The sequence below is a fragment of the Centroberyx affinis genome, unplaced genomic scaffold (assembly GCF_046629955.1).
Source record: "Centroberyx affinis isolate AG114_WGS23_722 - 3 ecotype Tasmania unplaced genomic scaffold, CSIRO-AGI_Caff_v1 ptg001590l_1, whole genome shotgun sequence".
Lineage (NCBI taxonomy): Eukaryota > Metazoa > Chordata > Actinopteri > Beryciformes > Berycidae > Centroberyx > Centroberyx affinis.
Window position 1 is genome coordinate 196,633 of NW_027280039.1, and position 19,941 is coordinate 216,573.

Below are 19,941 nucleotides of genomic sequence, written 5' to 3' on the forward strand. Positions count from 1 at the left end.
AACAGTCAAGAACTTGTACTGTATATATCAATGGACAGAAACAGTCACACTGACATTATGGCACAAGCATCTTCCTATTATATTGTATCATGGCATGTTAGCTAACGTTAGCTAGTTTTCAATACCTGTTTCTAGGAGTAAGTGGCTACACAGATATATGGGGGGGGGGTGTTGAAAAATCATCAACGTAAACATTATTTTATTTCATTATTATTTGCAGTAGCTTGGTCGAGCTGAGATACATATATAGATGGGAGCACTGTTGTTGTGGGAGTTGCAGCTCAGTAAAGGCGTCTAGATGTTTCCCTGTGTCAGCAAAATATTGTTGAGAGGTGATGATTATCCCAGCTTTTCTCTGCGTCTGGCTCAGCACATGTGACATGGGCAAACTACAGCAGGGACAAGAATGACACTTAATGTGACAGACAGAGAGGCGAGAGGCCTGTCAAAGTGTGTCGCAGAACTTGCTGATGCGACGCTCTTAGGTCTAAGAGTCGGGTTAAGCAAACACCTTTAGCGGTGGAAAGGACTAACAAGTACCTAGAGAGCCGTGCAGTCGGTTTATTATTAGTATTTCAAGCCTTCACACAAATTAATAACATTAGCTTTTCATCTGTAAAGTGAAATATAAGCATTTCATTGGAAAAGTCTGTCTTCGGTAGCTTATATCAGTTTATAAAATGGATAGTTCCAGTGCTCAGTTCTGATTGGCTCAGTCTCGTTCAAAGCCATTCTGAAATACCCAGTAAACATACACCTGCATACCATTTAATTAAAGTGAGGCTGTAGAGAAGAGTGTTCACTGTAGATCATGATCTTTCTTGGTTTATTGCATCTATTTAAAAGTTAATATGACATATGACATAGGCCTACCATATGCTATTTGTTGGACTTTTATCCAAAGTGCCTCACAGTATCAAGTACATTTCTAGCATGGACCAATAGTGGGAATCAAACATTTATCCCTGGTGATGTTAGTGCCATGCTGTACCAGCTGAGGTACAGGTACACTGGACCACGGTTAGCTAGTTTAGCTAGTTCAATTCAGTTCAATTCAGCTTTATTCTGCTCCATGACTGCTACAGCTTTATGAACCTGTTAATTTGATGATGTTACAGTCAGTGGATTTAGGATTTTTCCAGGCTTGTGAAAGACTTACGTGATAACAATAACATCGCCAGCTGGATGAGTCATGCTTTGGGACATGAGGCTGAGAACTCTGAGACCATAAAAGCATTAAGGGGCAAATACCCTGAATGTCCAAAGTATTAGGGACACTTACTCTTTTCATGAAGCACACTGATGAGGTGAATCCAGGTAAAAGCTATTATCCCGTATTGATTTCCCTTATTAAATCTACACCAATCACAAAGGAGGAGACAATTGAGATGTGGACTGTGCAAAAGGGGCTGCAACGTAATATGAAGAAGATGACCCAAATATTTTGTACATTCAGCTTTTGAAACCTATTCTGAGGCTGTAATGCAAGGGAAGCACCGCTGAAACACAGTCAGAGGCTTTATGCAACAAAATAAGCTTTTTTTTTTTTTTAGTTTTGTTCCATGATGAGAAAAAGCCCTCAGATAGGTTGTGTAAGAGTTTGAAATTCAAGTAACCCCTACATCCTCCTCTCAGCACTCAGCAGTCACACAACATGCTCCCATTGTTCTAATGCATTGTTTCCCATAAAACCCAAGTGGTAGAGAGACAGGTAGATAAAAAGCTGTGTCATTGGCTTCTGCCCTCACTCTCATGCTTTTCACTGTGCTGGTGTGTTGATCCTCTGGGTTGACACCACAGAACTGCATACACACGTGCACACACACACACACACACACACACACAGAGACTTTGATTCCTCCCAGAGAATGCAGTTTTGTGAGTACCGCTGTCGCACAGTTCCCCGTGACTCACGACACAGCCGTGTAAAGGGTTTAGCACAAGGTAGGAGGGGATAAGCAGCACCCCTGATGTTTAAGCTGCATTCGCTTCGAAGCAGATGTGAGCACGTATGTTCTCTCCCTCTCTCCCCCTCACTCTCTCTTTCTCTGTTTGTATGTGTGTGTGTGTGTGTGTGCGCATGCATGTCTGTTCATGCGCCTTACGAGCACCACACCAAATGTCACGACTATTAATGTATCCTGATCAGCCCACTGAAAATGAAGCTGATCTGTTGCGAGGGAAATGGGGCAGGAATTAGCTCCTTCAATCTACCACTGGTTTCCTCTTAGCATCGAAGGTATCTCGCCATTTATTTCCATGCATTTTCTGGCTGCATCCTAACTCACAACTACTAGCGGTTGTGTAGAATGATGCCTGCTGTTCTTTCAGATGACAAATACTGGCATTCATTTATTGCAAGTGATGATTCATTTCATACTTGTCACTAAGCCCTGATACACATGAATTGAAATTCCAGCCTGAATATTTAAGTGTTGTTAATTAACTGAATTTGATTAAACAGGAATTCCAATTCATCTCCTTCAGCTTTCAGCCAAAAATGGCTGAACTGAAATGGAATGTACTGCAACCCAAGGTATCAGGGCTATCTACAAGACATCCATCAAACTATCAGCCAGCTGGTTCTCTTGTGTGCTAAGTGTATATGTGTTTGTTCCTCCTGTAGACCATCGTCAGAGGGAACCGGCCGCCCAAGGACGCATCCATCAACGGCCTGCTGGAGGAGTTTGACAACATCTCAGTGACGCGCTCCAACTCCCTGCGTAAAGAGAGCCCACCAGGCCCCCACCAGGCCGGCAGCAGCTCCAAACCGCCTGGCGGCGGTCATCCCAACGCCCCGGAGGAGAATGGCTTCAGCCACTATTACTCCCGCTACTCCTGTGACCTGGACACCTCCAGCAGGGACTTCTCTCTGGAGCCTGGCAAGCCAGGCTTCTCCATAGATGGGGACTGGGCCGTGGGGAGGCATTATCGCTTCCCCAAGCAGAATGGCCACTCGCACCCAATACGCAGCCCCTTCTACCCGGACGCTATGCCCCAGAAATCAGACTACGGCAAGCTGCCGCCGGACTACCACACTTACCTGGAGAGCAAAGGGCGCTCGGCTGATGAGGTGGCCTCCACAGTGGGGAGCGGGGTGGGCTCCAGCGGCTACTACCGGGCGTCTGTGGGCGGCTCATCCAGCCAGGACTACCGGGACACGTCAGTGGGCACGCCGTCTCGCGCCTCACTCCACAGCGAACAGATCAACTACCCAGACAGCGAGTGGAGCTACGGCGGCCTGCGGGACGAGTACGAAAAGCGACCCAAGAGTTCCTACGTGACTCAGACCAGCCCCACGCCGGCTATACGGCAGCGGTCTCAGTCGGGCTCTGGGCTGCAGGAGCCCAATGTCCCGTATGGGGCCAGTGGGGCTTTCAAGAACCCTCCTCAGGCCCACCCATACAGCTCCTACACCTACCCCCGCCTCTCAGAGAGTCTCACCAACTCACAGACCATAGTCAAGGTATGTCTGCAACTCTTTGGATGCAAACTCTCTCATCTGTCCTTCAGCGTACTGTATATGCCAACCTGATAGTGCTTTGCATAAGTGTTTTTGTAACACAAAAGATGTATTTTAGTACATTTATTCAACAATTTCTTATACAAGTTATACTTTTTCATCTCAGTTCATGCTAAACAGCTGAGTATATAAGCTACCCAGTTACAGTGACTGTCCAGGAAAGGTTTTAACACTACAGTGAAATCTCTAACAAGCCCTTAGAACCATTGCAGAGAAAATTACAGATATATTGGCACTTGCGCCCTTATCTCACACCCCCCATCCACCTACACTCTCTTCTCTGTATATTTTTCTCCTCTCTCTCTCTCTCTCTCTCTCTCTCTCTCTCTCTCTCTCTCTCTCTCTCTCCCTCTCTTGTCTCTCAGTCTCTCTGTCTCCCTCTCTGTTTCTTGCTCTTTCTCATCCTCTCCATCCGTTTTGCTGGCCTTCCTGCTAGATAGATGGTGTCAGGTGTTAATCTACTCTCCCCCAGTGGAGGCAGGCGCTGCCACATACAGAATTACCCCTCTTCAACAGCCACTCTCTCTGCACGCAAATCAATTAATGCACACACTGACCATCAACCAGATAGCACTGAAAGCTAGAGAGACAGACTGAGAGAGACTAGGCAAAGAGAGGACTGAAGGAAAGCGGAGGAGAAAGGGAGATGGGAGAGGAAGAGTTATAGCAGGAAGAAAGAGAGAGAAAGAAATGGGATGTTTAAGATGGAAGAGAGGAAGAGAGTGGTTCACTTTGGAGTCTCCCCATCCATTACTTCATGACAGAGACAGACAGATACAGACCTACAGCCAAAATGTATGTGGAGAAATATACTAATCATGATTGCATCTTGAAGGGCTGAAGAACCGTCTTTTGAGAGCATAGTATACTTATCTTGTCCTAAGATGAGACTGTTAATTAATGCTCATCATGTCAAAAGCACACTCCCAGAAGTGTAACAACCTCTTATTTGTGATGAGGAAATCAAGTCTAACCAGAAGAGACCATTCTAGGCACAACAGACCAGACCACATAAGACCAGATTAGATCAAACGAGACCAGAGCAAACCAGAGCAGAAATATATAAATAAATGTCTGTTCTGCTACTATCGCAGATTGATATGACACAGTAGTGATTCAACCTATACCCTGTTCATGAAAGCTTTTACATTTGTCACATTTGCTTGTCTTTCCTATTAAAAATCCTCTGGTGCATAAAAAATGAGAGAGCATTTTACATTTCCAGCTGCAGCAACAGCGATTTGTTTGGACTAAATAGAAGAATTAGCATGCTAATTAGCATGAGCAGCGATAGCCACCATAGCTGAACAGACAAAGAAAAGAGAAAACCACAGAAACTCAACCTTAATCGACAGAATGTCCAATAATAATAACAAAAAACTTTGTTTATATTGTGCTTTTCAAAACAAAGTTACAAAGTGCTTTACATAGCCAATAAAGTGAAAGACAGCACAAAAAGCAATTAAACAAATGAATAAAAATTGAAGATAAGAATAGGAGAAGGGAGAAGAATAAAAGAGAGGATAAATAGTTTGTAAAGTAACAAATAAAACATAAACCAAGAGGAACAAAAAAAGGGCATGCAAAAAGCCTGTTCATAAAAGTACGTTTTGAGGAGTCATTTAAAAGATGATACTGATTTGTCTAGCCTTAGTTTTTTGGTCACCTTTAGTAATTAACTAAGTGTTTGATACTGCCAGGAGAGCCATGCCCAGTGTCGGTGAGCCTTAAAAGTTGTCAGTAAAATGTTAAAATCAATTCTAAAACTAACTGGCAGCAGGTGAAGAGAGGCTAAAGTGGAATTTGTCAGAAGCCTTGCAGCTGCATTTTCCACTATAGCTGCAAACAAAATCTCTCACTGAGGCCAGAGCAGAAGGAGTTACAGTATTTTAGATGAGATGAGATAAAAGCATGAATAACCCTCTCAAGGCCTGCAAAGGATAGAAAGGATCTTATTTTAAAGAGGAAACATATCAAATACCACACTCAGGTTTTTAGCAGCCACCTTAACACAGGCTGGTAGGTAGCCAAGATCACCCTTAAGTATGTTAATAGTTTGGTGGGCCAAAAAGAACAAACTCAGATTTGTTGTCATTTATTTGGAGGAAATTTTGGGATATCTAGCACTTCTTAATATCTGATAGGCAGGCCTTGAGTCAAGGTGAGCTGCTGCTACAGAAAAGGTTCTGGTCGTCAGGTAAGAAAATAATCAATCAAATCAAAGAGCAGCATTCAAGGTGGTTTAGTAGTATGTCATGGTCAACTGTGTCAAACAGTGTGCTGAGATCTAAGAGGACAAGAACTGAGCAGCCACCAGCGTCAGCTGCAAGGAGAAGGATGTTAGTAACTTTAAGAAGAGCAGTCTCTGTGCAATGGTCGCTTATCACTGAAGATGTTGCCGATAACAAACAAAAAAAAAAAAAACAGATCTCACAAATTCCCACTTAAGGTGATGATCAAAGTGATGTGCAAAATGAGCAATGTAATATTACCCATGAGCAACGGGTAATATTACATTCAGCAGGGATTACCAATAAAAACAAAATGATCATGACGAAAAAGATATAAATGTAAAATTCTTATTTAATTATGAGCAGAATTACATGCAATTAGATTATTTCATAGTTTATGTTTCATGGCTTGTGGCTTGCCTTGGTGTGAACAGCGTGTGTGAGTGTGTTGGCACTGAGCGCTGTGCAGCAGTTGTTCTCCTACCAGCCAAATGCCTGCGACTTGCTCCAGTGGAGCAGCAGCAGCGACCAGGAGACCCGAGAGATGCCTCCACACTATAGACATCAGCAAACAAACGTCCCATGCATTACTGGCTGTGTAATGCAACCTTATGTTTCCAGTATAAGTCATTTGTGTTGTCTCCTTTAAACGAATATGAATGCATCATACTACATACACTACATTACAGGATTTTAGAACAGGTTGTATACAGTAGAGGGGAGAGGAAAGATGTTGTCAACTTAATAACAGAGTTAATAACAGAAACAGTGGTGATTCTCTAAAATGTTCTTTTCTTTCCTAGATATTGTTCTCCAAAGCCTTCCTATTACACTGTCCCATTAGGCCCATTATAGGAGTGTGTGTAGTGCTATCACACCCGTCCACTATCCCTCCTTCACACACACTGCGAGTCCAGTAGCTGAGAAAAGAACTGGGTTTGCTGATGTAGATCCCAGGGTGCCTTGATGAAAAACCATTTAACCTGCATGCCTCAGTAAATAGCCACTCAAGAGAAATGCACACACTCGTACAAAAAAACAGCCACGGAGAATGCAAGAGTAGCAGGATTGGAGCTGCGGCAGGAGGAGGTCGTTTTTTCTTACATATTATTCTTTCTGAGCGGCTGTGCTTGAGCAGAAATAGTTTCACAGAAATGTGTAAGGAATGTAAAGATTCAAGGCTAAAGTGAGGAAAACATGATTCCCATTCCCATTAGATTCCCATTGAAATTGCATGTTTGGATTGTTGTTGAAACACACCTGTTTAGTATTTTTTTCATTGTAAAATGGTAAAAAAAAAAAAAAAAGGTATCTATAGAAAAGCTAAAAGAAATGAACTCTAATCTGACTGTATTTGGCGTGAAAAAACTTTAAAGATTTGATTTGATATTCTATTTGTTGTTTAGTTCTGTGTTAAACCCAATGGGAAATAGGCCATATTGAAGTGTTGGCTTAGGAAACAACGCAGCCTAATTTGCCTTGTGATGCTTGTAGGAGAATTTGCGGCACTGGCAAGGAAAAACAAAGAGCACACTAAGTCATCTGGCAGCTTAAGAATCACTATTCTTCTTGGCTCATGGACCATGTAACAAACCCACCCCTCTCCTCTCTCTCATTCTCTGTCTTTTCTTCTCTTTCTTTCATTCAACCCACTCATACCACTGAACTAAATCCTTCTCTTTCCCCGCCGTTGTTGGGAGCCGGTGGGGATGTAATAGTAGACAGCATGGAGACTTTGCCACACACAGACACACAGACACACAAAGACAGAAAATACACACTAACTCACTCACTCACTTTCTCTCTCTCTGTCTCTCTCTCTTTCTCTCTCTCTCTCTCTCTCTCTCTCTCTCTCTCTCTCTCTCTCTCTCTCTGTCTCTCTCTCTCTGTCTCTCTGTCTCTCTCTCTCTCTCTCTGTCTCTCTCTCTGTTGTGTGGCAAGCGTGAGCTCAGTGCCGCAGCTCTCGGTGACAAATTGATGTTGCGGCACTTTCCCTTTCTGCAGCCTTAGCATAAAACTGGCCGAACGATGTTCCACCGCGGAATTCAATTTCACAGTTGAGTTAGGTTGTTGATTACCCTGCCAAACTCAGATTAATGCGCGTTTAACCAACATGGATCAGGAGACCCTTGGCTGACAGCCAGCCAGCGGTGCCGGCCAACGATAGGGGGGCCCGAGACTGGGCCATCCCAGCACCACCACCCCTCCCCACCTGCCTGAGAGTGATTGATTAAAGGAGTTCACACCATGTAATTATACACCATCCCAACACATCAGGGCTCCTCCTCTTGCCCTGTCTATGTGTGTGTGTGTGTGTGTGTGTGTGTGTATGTGCGTCTCTCTCTGTGTGGAAGTGTAATAGATAAAGAGCGATAGTCATTGAGAGAGAAACAAATAAAGAGCAAGCGAGAGAGGGCGAGACAGAGAGAGAGAAATTTTTTCTATTATCCTCTCTGTCTCTTGAGAATTTATGAGACAGAAAATCATGCTGGTTGAAGTGCGTTTTTGGGAGGAGTGGCAAAGGTAATTTAATTTAGTCTCCTCAGGGTGGAGGCAGCCTGCTCCTCTACTGTCAGTGCATTAGTCGAGTTTCTGCATCACACTGTCCTGTTTAGTCCACCCTGGACTATTGATATTTAGCCAGTGTCACTGTCATCTCTTTAAATGTGTCATGTTAGATACATTTACCTTAGATTATAATTTCATAACTTCATTTCAGGACCCCCACATGTTTTGTTTGTTCCGTCGATCATCACAGTATGTTATCTAGAGTGTAAGGAGGTTTACATGTAACTTCGACTGTAACTTTTTTTAAAATGGGATCTTAAGGAAGTGGCGCGTCCCAGATCTGGGTGCTCCCTGGACTCCTGTGTGATGAATGGAGTGTTTGAGGAGCAGTGTGGGGTGCTAATGATAAAGTATGGTCCCTGTCCTCTGGACTAAATGTCCTCCATTAGATCTGTCTAGGGCTAACGTACCTGCAGACAGACCTGGGAGTGGAGCCGACATTTTACTGTTAACACAGAGGGAGTGTTTGCAGGAGTTTTATGTGTTTGTGCATGTACAAGGAGACAATTTTTGTTTCAGAATGTATGTTGATCAAGGAGGAAAGTATTATTTCACAAAGTGGTAGCCATGAATGGAATATTTCCATTCAATGCATTCAATAAGTCAAGAATGCTACGGAAATGCATGTACCGAAGCCCTGGTGATGCACCACAACACACCCGGGGGACGCCTGTGTACTGTAACTGTGAGACAAATTGTACAGAAAACATGAAATTTCTTTAAAATTTGACCCATTCAGACACTTGACCCAGTCCTTGTGCCCTCTCTCTCAGGGCGACTACGAGCGTCCGTCGCGGGACGGCAGTCCGCAGGTTCCGGGTGGTGACACCTACCCCCGAGGGCCTCTCAAGCTACCTCAGAGCCACACCAAGCCGCCTGGCTACCCCCCTGTACATCTGCCCTACCCCCCTGTCTTCCACCATTACAAACCCTCACCCTACCATCACCCCCCCTCCCAGCCCAGCCCACCATACACCCCTCAGGTACGTTCACTGTTTGAATAATGCATACAAATCTCTATAGACATGCATGTATTGAATTTGACATGTATATAGACATTCTGTGCTAGCTGACTCAGCATGTCCTATATCCATGGTACTATTAAGTCTTTATAGGTCCCATATTATTCTGTAATCATGATTGATTGATTTTGTTTCCAAAATTGTTTTCTATTGCTCAAGATTAAAATAATGTTTTTTAGGGATGTTTTGCAAGTAAATATATAAATATTAAAAGTGTAATCGTTGAATGTATTTGAAGTCGTCATGGGCAGAATAGTCACAATACTGGGCCCTGATTGGCTGATGATATCAGCTCCTATAATTCAAATGAGGCAAACCTGCTGAGTGGAGACTTTTCACTTCAAATAGTGCAAACTTGCCTGACTGTAAAGAGTCTGTCATGATGTGTTGACTGGAGTTAATCCAAAACTATTTTCAAAAAGCAATAACTATATTAATAGAGGGAAATTGAATTCCTTTAATAGGGCCTCTTTAAAAGCCATCTCTCTCTTGCTCTGTGTGTGTGTGTGTGTGTGTGTGTGTGTGTGTGTGTGTGTTTCCATCCAGGGGGCCTACTCGCAGCCTTCGTCGCCCTACATCCCCCCGGGGGCCTACCCGCCTCCTTCCTGGGGCTCCAGCTCAGACACACAGCCCTCCAGAGTCTCCCATGAGCAGTTCAGAGCTGCACTACAACTGGTGGTCAACCCGGGTGAGAAATGGACTCCAGATTTTCAAAATGGAGGGGAATATACAGCTCTAGCCACTGTAGAGGTTTAACAGTGTAGTAGTTTAAAACAGGAGGACAGAGCCAAGTTATAATACTTAAGAATCTGTAGAAGCGTTGAGATCTCTATTATATACAGTACATGTTTAAGTATAATATAATCGTTAAGCTTCAGAATTCTAATTCATTATGAATCGCAGAGCATACCAAGTTCTTCAACAAAAGTTTCTCCGATGCTGCAGCATAATTGATTCATGCTTGTGTGCCATCAGGCGACCCTCGGGAATACCTGGACAGCTTCATCAAGATCGGCGAGGGCTCCACGGGCATCGTGTGCATCGCCAGCGAGAAACACAGCGGCAAGCAGGTGGCGGTGAAGAAGATGGACCTCAGGAAACAGCAGAGGAGAGAGCTGCTCTTCAATGAGGTGTGAAAGGCTGACAGAGATGGGGTTTAGATGGGACTGCAGGCAGAGGAGTAGCATAACTGTTGACTTCTAGCTGTAGTCTCTCTGCAGAAAGTAGCGTTGTCTCAAGGCATGCTGACACCTAAAGAAGTACGTTTTAACACCCACATGTTATTGGCATCACTAGGTATTCATAAATTCATGCATTAATACATTTTGTTGTGAATATCAGATGCCTTTTCCCTTGTTGTTTTACATGTTAGGTTGTGTAACAGGGAGCGTGATGTGTAGAGGAGTGTTTTGGGGTTTGGAGGTGTAGGTTTGAGTTGCACCTCTTCAGTCCTGTTGTGAGCTGCTGTGTCAGACTGACCCACGCCAATATAGAGCGTACCGCCTCACTCCCACATCACATCTGAGATCAGAGCTAACAGTGTTCACCGATTGCTGCTAGCTCGACGAGCTGTTTCCTATAGCAGAAGCAGGGATGGAACAAGATAAAATAACATCATTTAAGATAACTTGTTTAATGGAAAATGGCTAAAATTAGATCTCACCAACCCACAGCTAATTTCCTCATGGCAGCTTGCTTGCTACCTTGCTAATTAACCAACAACATGCAAAGTTCAGTTCGGCTATATTTCTGTGATACATTTCCATGACAATCAAAACACATTTTGCCATCCTTAATCACGTTCGTTTACCAAAAATTCATTAGTGTATGCATTACTGGACACCACAGGCAAGTCTGTAAATTATTCATACAGTAACTGATTCTATTCACGGTCTGTGAACTACTGAAAAAATAAGCTCTATACGCAGTCCCTATTATTGGTACATTTCCCATTTCGGCAAATAATATCCCTGTTTAATTTAACCATATTTGCATACTTCATGATTACTTGTTTAGCAGAAACTAGCAAAGGTGAAATTGAGTAGAGGGTGAACTGTGTTTTTCCTCCATCAAGCAATTTTGCACAGATTCTATTTTGGGTCTGAGTGTGTGTTTATGTGTGTGTGTGTGTGTGTGTGTGTGTGTGTGTGTGTGCACATGAGAATGCATGCATGCATGTATGCATGTGTGTACAGTGAATGCATTTGCGTAGCAGTGGGTGTTCAATTGGCAACTAATGTGCTTCATGTTATCCTATTAATTTTTCAATGTAATCCTTTTATAGTTAAGCCTCCATGACATCTACAAATTAGAAAAAAGAAAGTTAAATTATTGAAATATTCAGAGATTAATTCATTATACCACACTCACATATTCCCACAAATTAGATTTTGGGTATTGATAAAAAAAAATACAACATTGATTAGGGCAAATACTTTGTGAAATATTGCAATAATTGTTTTACAAATATAAAATGGCCTTCAAAGAATCAGAATATATGATTTATAGTCCATGGAATGTGATAGTTCTTTATCACATGAGTTTCCAATATAAATAGAAATCTTCTCGCTTCACTTGCAAACAGAAATTGAACTGGGAAACACATAAATATAATGACTGGAAGTGTGAAAAGTTATTTCCATGCCCTTTTAATGGCTGCTGTAAATACTGTGATAGTGATATTGCTTTACTCTGCATCAGCAATGTAATTCTCTTCTCTCTCTCTCTCTCTCTCTCTCTCTCTCTCTCTCTCTCTCTCTCTCTCTCTCTGTGGTGTAGGTGGTGATCATGCGGGACTACCACCATGAGAACGTGGTGGACATGTACAACAGCTACCTGGTGGGAGACGAGCTGTGGGTCGTCATGGAGTTCCTCGAGGGCGGGGCGCTCACCGACATCGTCACTCACACCAGGTAACCAATCGCGTGTCTCTGAAGCTGAAATTACACAGCAGCAGAGAAATCTGTACGTTTGTTTTTGTTTTCATAGTTTTTAGAGCCCACATTATTAGAATTTACTGCTCCACTAACCCACTAATCTCACTTCATGAGACAGGCGGCTCCAGATCAGATGGTTTTTCAGTGTTTAGCCAGAATTTAGAAGATCATGTCTGGACATCCAGACATGATCATTAAAAATAATATTTTCCTGTATCTATGATGCCATGTGATGTCACTGAAATCAAATTTATTCATAGAGCACTTTCACAATCAGTCAAACAAATGTTCTACAGAAAACAAAGAATGTACAAACAGATAAAACAAGGGCGATTAAAAACAAGAGATAAAACAAGTACAACGCAAAGTCCAAGAAATGGGGCCGGAGATTGTGTGTATGATGTTTTGCTTGTGTGTGTGTTTGTGTGTGTGTTTATCTGTACATGCCACCATGCATGTGTGAGAGTGGATATGATAGCAATCAACAGTACCGGGGTGGTGTGAGGCAAAGTGAATGACAGACTGCAGGGAAGTAAACAAAGAGAAAGGAATGGCAGATAAGGTGGATGTTAAGGAAGGTTGTGCTGAATAAATCGGTCTTGAGTCTGGACTGAAATACTGAGACAGTGTCTGATTCCCCCAAAAATGACAGAAAGCTTGTTCTAGAGAGGGAGGAGGCTCTTCTCCACACAGTTTTCTTTCAGATGTGTGGAAAGACAAGGGATGTGGCTATTAACTGGAATTGCACTACTGAAATACCTGTGATGTTCAGGTGCGGCTAGCGAGACCCTGTTATGGCGATTTGTGGCATCCAGTGAGTTTAACTGACAACTAGCAAGCAGGGAGCTGTTGTTCAGAATCATAATGGTAGGGTCATTTTCTCTACACCCCAAAAAAACTTCACACAATAGAAAATTAGAGTTATTGTTCTCCAACTTTTCCTAATTGCTCCTCTGTTGTTGAGTTGTGTTTCTAAGCCACCGCCTCATTGTTTTAAGCTTACTTTGTGCTTGGTGTTTAATTACAGTCATTTGCGTGGAGTGTCAGCATTAGCACTGCACGGTGTCGGATGCTAATAACACGCTTTGGTGAGGCTGAGCACCGCTGTAGCTGTGAAGTATTTTGAACAGTCACAGTCTCCCACACAGATGTTTGCCTGTGTGTGTGTGTGTGTGTGTGTGTGTGTGTGTATGTGTGTGTGTGAGTGCACACGTGAGAGCTTTTAGAGGTACTAATGGAAATCTCAGTAAATGGGATATTATTGGGCACACATGTTTCTTTTTCACGCTCCCTTTCCCCCTTTCTGTCTCTCTCGCCCTCTCTCTCAAACAACACATGTACACAATCAAACACCCCACATGGGTTTGTTGGATTTTGAGTGGAACTAAATGTGGGTGGGAAATTCACGACAGGCTGAAGTTTCGCGCCATTTAGAGGAAAATGAGATTCCTGCTATGTTCCATGTTTTCTAACCAGTTTTCTAACCATTGAAACGACAGTTGGAGGGGTAGAAATGCACAATAAATGCACAATACAAACAGAATACTTTAATATGTTATATAAAAGCCATAATAGCTCCAGAATTGGCATTGATATCCTGGTGATTATCACCAATCAGAAGAAGGAAACAAAGAAAGAGGAAAAACATGTTTACTAAATGTGATTTTAGTTCCTAGATGTAATTAAACACCTTGTGTGGGTACGTGATTGAATTGTCAGCGTTAAATCCCCGAGTTGATAGCATAGGAAACAAGGCGATGTGTTTTCCCTCGATGAATTCAGCCATTTTTGTCCAGGTGAAGCCTTGTTCTATTTCTGTTAGGCCTTTTGTTGTGGAAATGGCTGCAGCCTGCTTCTCCTTGTGCAAGCCTCATCAGCTCCATGGGTTGTTGCCAACGCACACACACCTGCACATACACACACAGACATACGTAGAGACACACACACACACACACACACACGCAGGCGAGTGAACAATGGCAGAATGGGCCTCACCATGTGCAGCGTCCATGTTCCTGAGCCATTTCAAGTAGGTTCAAATTTCAATTATACTCTGGAGGTTGTTAATGACTTGCACTTCACAGGGATTCATCCAGTGTAACAGAAACAGCATGTGTATTTGTGTGTGTGAACTTGTGTGTGTGCATGCATGCCTGCGTGTGTGTATGTGTTTGTGTGTGTGTGTGTGTGTGTGTGTGTGTGTGTGTGTGTGTGTGTCTCCTCCCCTTGACAACATTTACAGGCTCATTAGAATTGTTTTTCACTGTGCGTTTGAAACAATTTTCTATTTCAGCAATCCTTTGTTTTCTGTTTGATTGTGTGTATACGTGTGTGTCTGACAGAGAGAGAGAGAGAGAGCGCGAGGGGGGGGGGGGGCACTAAGAGGTGAATTGCCTTTGTGTACACATCTCCATCCCATTCACTTTCAGTTAGCCAGTTGTTTTTCTATTAGCAGAAGGCTCATTTATCTCTTGTGATTGTGAATGCATACATGTGTGACAATAAAATCTGCCGCAATCTGCAGTGGGAAGTGTGTGTGTCAGTGTGTGTGTGTGTGTGTGTGTGTGTGTGTGTGTGTGTGTGTGTGTGTGGCCTGGGGGTTGTTCCTCATAATGACAAGTTTGTAAGCGACTGCTAAGACAATGGGATCCTGCGCAGTGAGAGGGGACAGCGGCACAAGGGGAGATAAAGGGACTGCAGATGAAAGGGAGGTGTGTGTTTGAGTGTGTGAGAGAGTTAAAGAGAGAGAGAGAGCAGTGTGTGTGTGTGTGTGTGTGTGTGTGTCAGTGACTGTGTATGCCTGTGTATGTACAGTATTTGCGTGTGATAATGATACAAAGTGTGTATGCTTAGTTGTATGTATGCAAATGAGGGCATCTGTGTGTACATATGTGTATATGAAGGCAGATGAAGGCACTACGTGGACACACACACACACACACATATATAGAGTCACACACACACACACATACACACCACGGCCTGGCCAGCTGGGTCTTGATGTTAATGTTCAGTGGAGCTGTGTGAGTTTATGTGTGAGCTCAGCCAGACGCACCGCTTGCCCCGTCTCTCCATATGGGACCCTACCGCCTGCCTGACTACAGCCACTACAGGCTAGGAGGGGATATGGTAAAACAGGATTTCTGTGCCATCGCTTCTGTATCGGACAGTAATCTCTTCAGAACTACAGCAAAGTCTGAAGCCGGACTCAAATCTATGGTCTGTGCTGGAGCCAAAGACACAATGGATATTTTGACATTTCCTCCTCCTCCAAAGATGTGTATTATCATTTAAAATACTATGACTTCCAGAAGTTTTGGGGCAACATAGTCGTATTAGTTGGGATATGGGATGACAAAATTACAATTAAGTTTAAGTGCAAACTGTCAGCTTTAATCTGAGGGAATTTTCAGCCGTATTTGATGAAGAGTTAAAAGCTAAAGCCCCTCGGTAAATGCTGCTCACATTTTTGGTTGGCAGATTTAGAATATACCTGAATAAACTACTAATTTTTAGCACAATGACCTCTAAAATTCTGTAACACATAAGCATCTGATATCCAATGTGATATATTCATCTCAGGTACACTCTCAAGCTTTTTAGCATATTTGTGGATCTCTCTATGCAGATTCAGTTTTGGACTTCACTCTGAGGCAGTGTCCAGTATGTGGTTAATGTGGTTAAACCAGGACTGAGGTTATAAAAACAGTTTTCAATCATTGTGTTCTTCTTCCCATCGCGTTTCAAGATAGGCACAGTTGCCTTTAGCACTTTCCAAGTAGAGATCAATAGGAAAATCAGTAAGTAGAAACAACTGTTGAAGTCATCCATGCCTATCTGGAAGGTCTGTAGCGGGAACATTATTTGAGTATTAAATCAGTAATTGGGAAACCATGTGAAATGAAAAGGCTGTACTTCTTTATCTTTACTTTGTCAAGTATTGCTGAAAATACTAACAAATTTACTTTTTGAGTCCATTGTATTCAATTCATTTGTGGATTCTTGTTATCGTATATAATCCCAGAAAATTATTTTATTTTAATGTTGAAGTTGGAGTTTACTGTGAAAAATCACCGGAGAAGTCATCTCCCAAAACTTATCAGTATGTCAGCTGTTGTGCTACATGCTCTCCTACTTTTACTGTCACCACTGACGTGTCTGTTTTTCTGTGTGTGTGTGTGTGTGTGTGTGTGTGTGTGTATGTGTGTTTCCTCACAGGATGAATGAGGAGCAGATTGCTACGGTGTGTGTGTCGGTGCTGAGGGCTCTGTCCTACCTCCACACACAGGGCGTCATCCACCGCGACATTAAGAGTGACTCCATTCTCCTTACCAGTGATGGCAGGGTAAGGGCACACAAACAGTGTGTGTGTGTGTGTGTGTGTGTGTGTGTGTTCTACATTCACAATTCACATCAGGGCATTAAGAAGCAGATGATCTCCTTTTACACAACCCCAGGTGTTAATAACACCCTGCTACTGCCCCTGTTTACCACACTAGCTCAGTATCAATATATGCCAGTATCATAGTCTCCGTGTCTCTGCCACACACACACACACACACTGACCTTCTCCATGGGTGCCAGTCCTGCTGCTCGTCAACAGCCAGTGCCAGAAACTCATCATCATCAATTACCACTTAGGCCCCAGTAATTAAATCCTGCCTAATGCCTCCTAACGAGCTGATAAGACATGATTAATTGAAGGATAATTAACCACTAATATGCGGGATTAGTGTCTTCTATGAAAGCTCTTCATCATAAAGGGTCAGTGCACTTCTTGACACCACACACTGACGTTCTGAAGTAATAAAATCTAACATGAACATTTATGCTACATTTTCATGTTGGAAAAAAACAACAACATTGTGACTGTGTGTCCTCAGATTTGAAGACACTCGTTGGCAGAGTGTGAAAGCTGAAGGCAGCGATGTGTTTGTGTGTTTGTTGTGCAGATCAAGCTGTCGGATTTCGGCTTTTGTGCCCAAGTTTCCAAAGAGGTGCCCAAGAGAAAGTCCCTCGTGGGCACGCCCTACTGGATGGCACCGGAGGTCATCTCTAGACTACCTTATGGGACTGAGGTGAGTACACACACACACACACACACACACACACACACACACACACACACACACACACACACACACACACACACACACACACACACACACAGATGCACTTTTTTGCTCTAATGCAGTGATTCTCAACCTTTTTCATATCAAGGACCCCTAATTTAATCCACATTAGGGCCACGGACCCCCATTTAATGAAATGTTGTCTCTTGGACCCAAATCTGAGAATATTTTTATTGTTTGATATGATTTTGTCCAGAATTCCATCACTATCTGTTTTGTAGGTAGAGAGATAACAGAGAAACTATGATCAAAATAGTCTTTCTTCTACATTCTCTAATTGTGTTAACTTCTTGTAAATGGAATAATGGTGAAGTTTAACAATTCACCAATTTGCTGGGGACCTCCTGGAACCCCCTCAAGGACCCCTGGTGGTCCCCGGACCCCATGTTGAGAAACACTGCTCTAATGGACTCTTCACATTGACTCATCCATCTCAAATGGTCAGAAGCTGAATCAAGAGAGACATATACCGTACATTTAATGGATCACTGACTTCAAATCCAGTGGAAAGACTCAATGTTCTTGTGTGTGTGTGTGTGTGTGTGTGTAGGTGGATATCTGGTCTTTAGGCATCATGGTGATAGAGATGGTGGATGGGGAGCCCCCTTACTTCAACGAGCCCCCTCTGCAGGCCATGAGGAGGATACGAGACAACCTGCCCCCACGGCTAAAAGAGTCTCACAAGGTAAGAGAGTCCTTGACACCTGACTGCAGGTTTACTGGACAGGAAGCATGAGCACAGGCTAGCATAGGGATGGAAAATGTAAAGCTGGCTTGTGTTAAAGAAGCATAACTTTATTGATAGTACATATCAGTGCTTGTGTCAAAATATTAAAATCCACATGACCATTCCAAACAAGACCTTGTGATACGACTGCATTAAGACAATAAAGGCATTCTAATCATATGATGCCTAGACTGACCAACATCCATATTAAAATTTTCTATCATTTTTTCACTGATCTATGTGTCATACACATCATGCACACAATTAGACATATATGACCTGATCCAATTTTGACAAAACTTGGGGAAATGATGCATCTCATCGCTGCATTCCAGCATTCAAAATTTCACTGATTATTCCAAAAGGGAACTACACTTACAGCTCAAAATAAGGTGACATATTTGTTACTGTTTGGCCCAGACGGGGATTAGTCATTCGTGGGGGAGGACTTCCTGTTGTTTTCAAATGTTTCAGTGTCATGAAAGCTTTATCTTGCCCATTAGTACGCTTGCATAATGTCTTGAAAACGAAAACGATTTGTGTATATGAATGAATTCTTTCTATGTGGTTTATTCAGCAATGTTTCAACCCAAACTGTCCCTGTTACACTCATGTGACCAGCAGAATTTGTCACTCACAAGCTGCTGCCAGCATATAATTGTATTAATAGTAGATTTCCCTTTACAATGAATGGTATGAGACCGAATTAATGACCAGCATTGAATTGATTCTCCCTCCCTCTTCCTCCAGGTCTCGTCGGTTCTGAGGGCCTTCCTGGACCTGATGCTGGTGCGGGAGCCGTCTCAGAGAGCCACGGCCCTGGAACTGCTCCAGCATCCCTTCCTCAAGATGTCGGGACCCCCTTCCTGCATTGTCCCCCTAATGAGGCACTATCGCCACCGCTGACCTGGCCTAACCTGACCACCTACCCCCTCCCCCCCCGCCTGCCCACACACACACACACACACACACACAAACACACACACTACCAGGGCGGCGATGCCCTCACCCAGCCAAAACACCCGCCGCTTGGTGGCGCGCCACTAAAGTACCACTCACACCTGTAACCGTGAAGTAGATTAGCTAGAGGAATATCTAAGAAAAAAAAAAAACCAAGAAAACAAGACAGAGAAAAGAAGAAAACATCATCTACTATTTTGAAACTCTGAACCGGAGTAGCAGAGTGTACTGTGCCAGAGGAACTCACTAGACCGTTAGATGTCCAGTAGAAATGTGTGGGCTGGCTCGCCCCCGCTGCAGTCTTCTTTCTTCCCAGACTGTGAGTCTCAACTCCCTGTAGAGTTGTAGTAGCCATCGACTAGAGCTTCAGAGGGGCGCGGTGAGTGGCTGACGAGCGGAGGGACCCCCGGGACCGGCGCTCTGCTCCAGACCAGAGCAGCGGAGGGCAGAACAATCAGCGGAGAGCGGAGGAGGGATCGACCGGTAATGACTGAGTTACTGTAGTGTGGCTGCTGTGTTGTCGGTCCATCTGGAGGACAGGCTGTCGGTCGGCCGGTCGGAAAGAACCGAGCTCTCTTAAATCTCACTTCTCTCTTCTCACACACTAACAGTGAAAATGTATTTTAGAGAAACTTGTAAGTTTTTCTGTACAGTTTTGATAATTTGCAGTATTTTATCGTGTCGTAACCATTGTGATATGAGCAGTATTAAATAGAATTCAGAGTTTCTGCAGAGATCTTTCCTACTGTTTATAATCCATTTTTTTGCTTAAAGATATGAGATATCCCAAATAAACCAACCTAAACCTAACTGTTACTAAAAATACTGAATATATTTATTAT

General features: G+C 43.2%; 1 protein-coding gene across 1 annotated transcript in view; it reads left to right on the forward strand.

The window, feature by feature from the left end:
• The window catches only part of pak5 (p21 protein (Cdc42/Rac)-activated kinase 5), a 36,806-nt gene extending 17,760 nt beyond the window's left edge, over positions 1 to 19,046 (forward strand). The window contains exons 3-11 of the mRNA XM_071527929.1: positions 2,627 to 3,466; positions 9,096 to 9,305; positions 9,891 to 10,032; positions 10,320 to 10,474; positions 12,123 to 12,256; positions 16,499 to 16,625; positions 17,233 to 17,358; positions 17,963 to 18,097; positions 18,890 to 19,046. Coding sequence (XP_071384030.1) covers positions 2,627 to 3,466; positions 9,096 to 9,305; positions 9,891 to 10,032; positions 10,320 to 10,474; positions 12,123 to 12,256; positions 16,499 to 16,625; positions 17,233 to 17,358; positions 17,963 to 18,097; positions 18,890 to 19,045 — 2,025 coding nt within the window. The 3' untranslated portion in view covers position 19,046. The remainder of the gene's footprint in view (positions 1 to 2,626; positions 3,467 to 9,095; positions 9,306 to 9,890; positions 10,033 to 10,319; positions 10,475 to 12,122; positions 12,257 to 16,498; positions 16,626 to 17,232; positions 17,359 to 17,962; positions 18,098 to 18,889) is intronic.
• Positions 19,047 to 19,941: the final 895 nt, after the last annotated feature.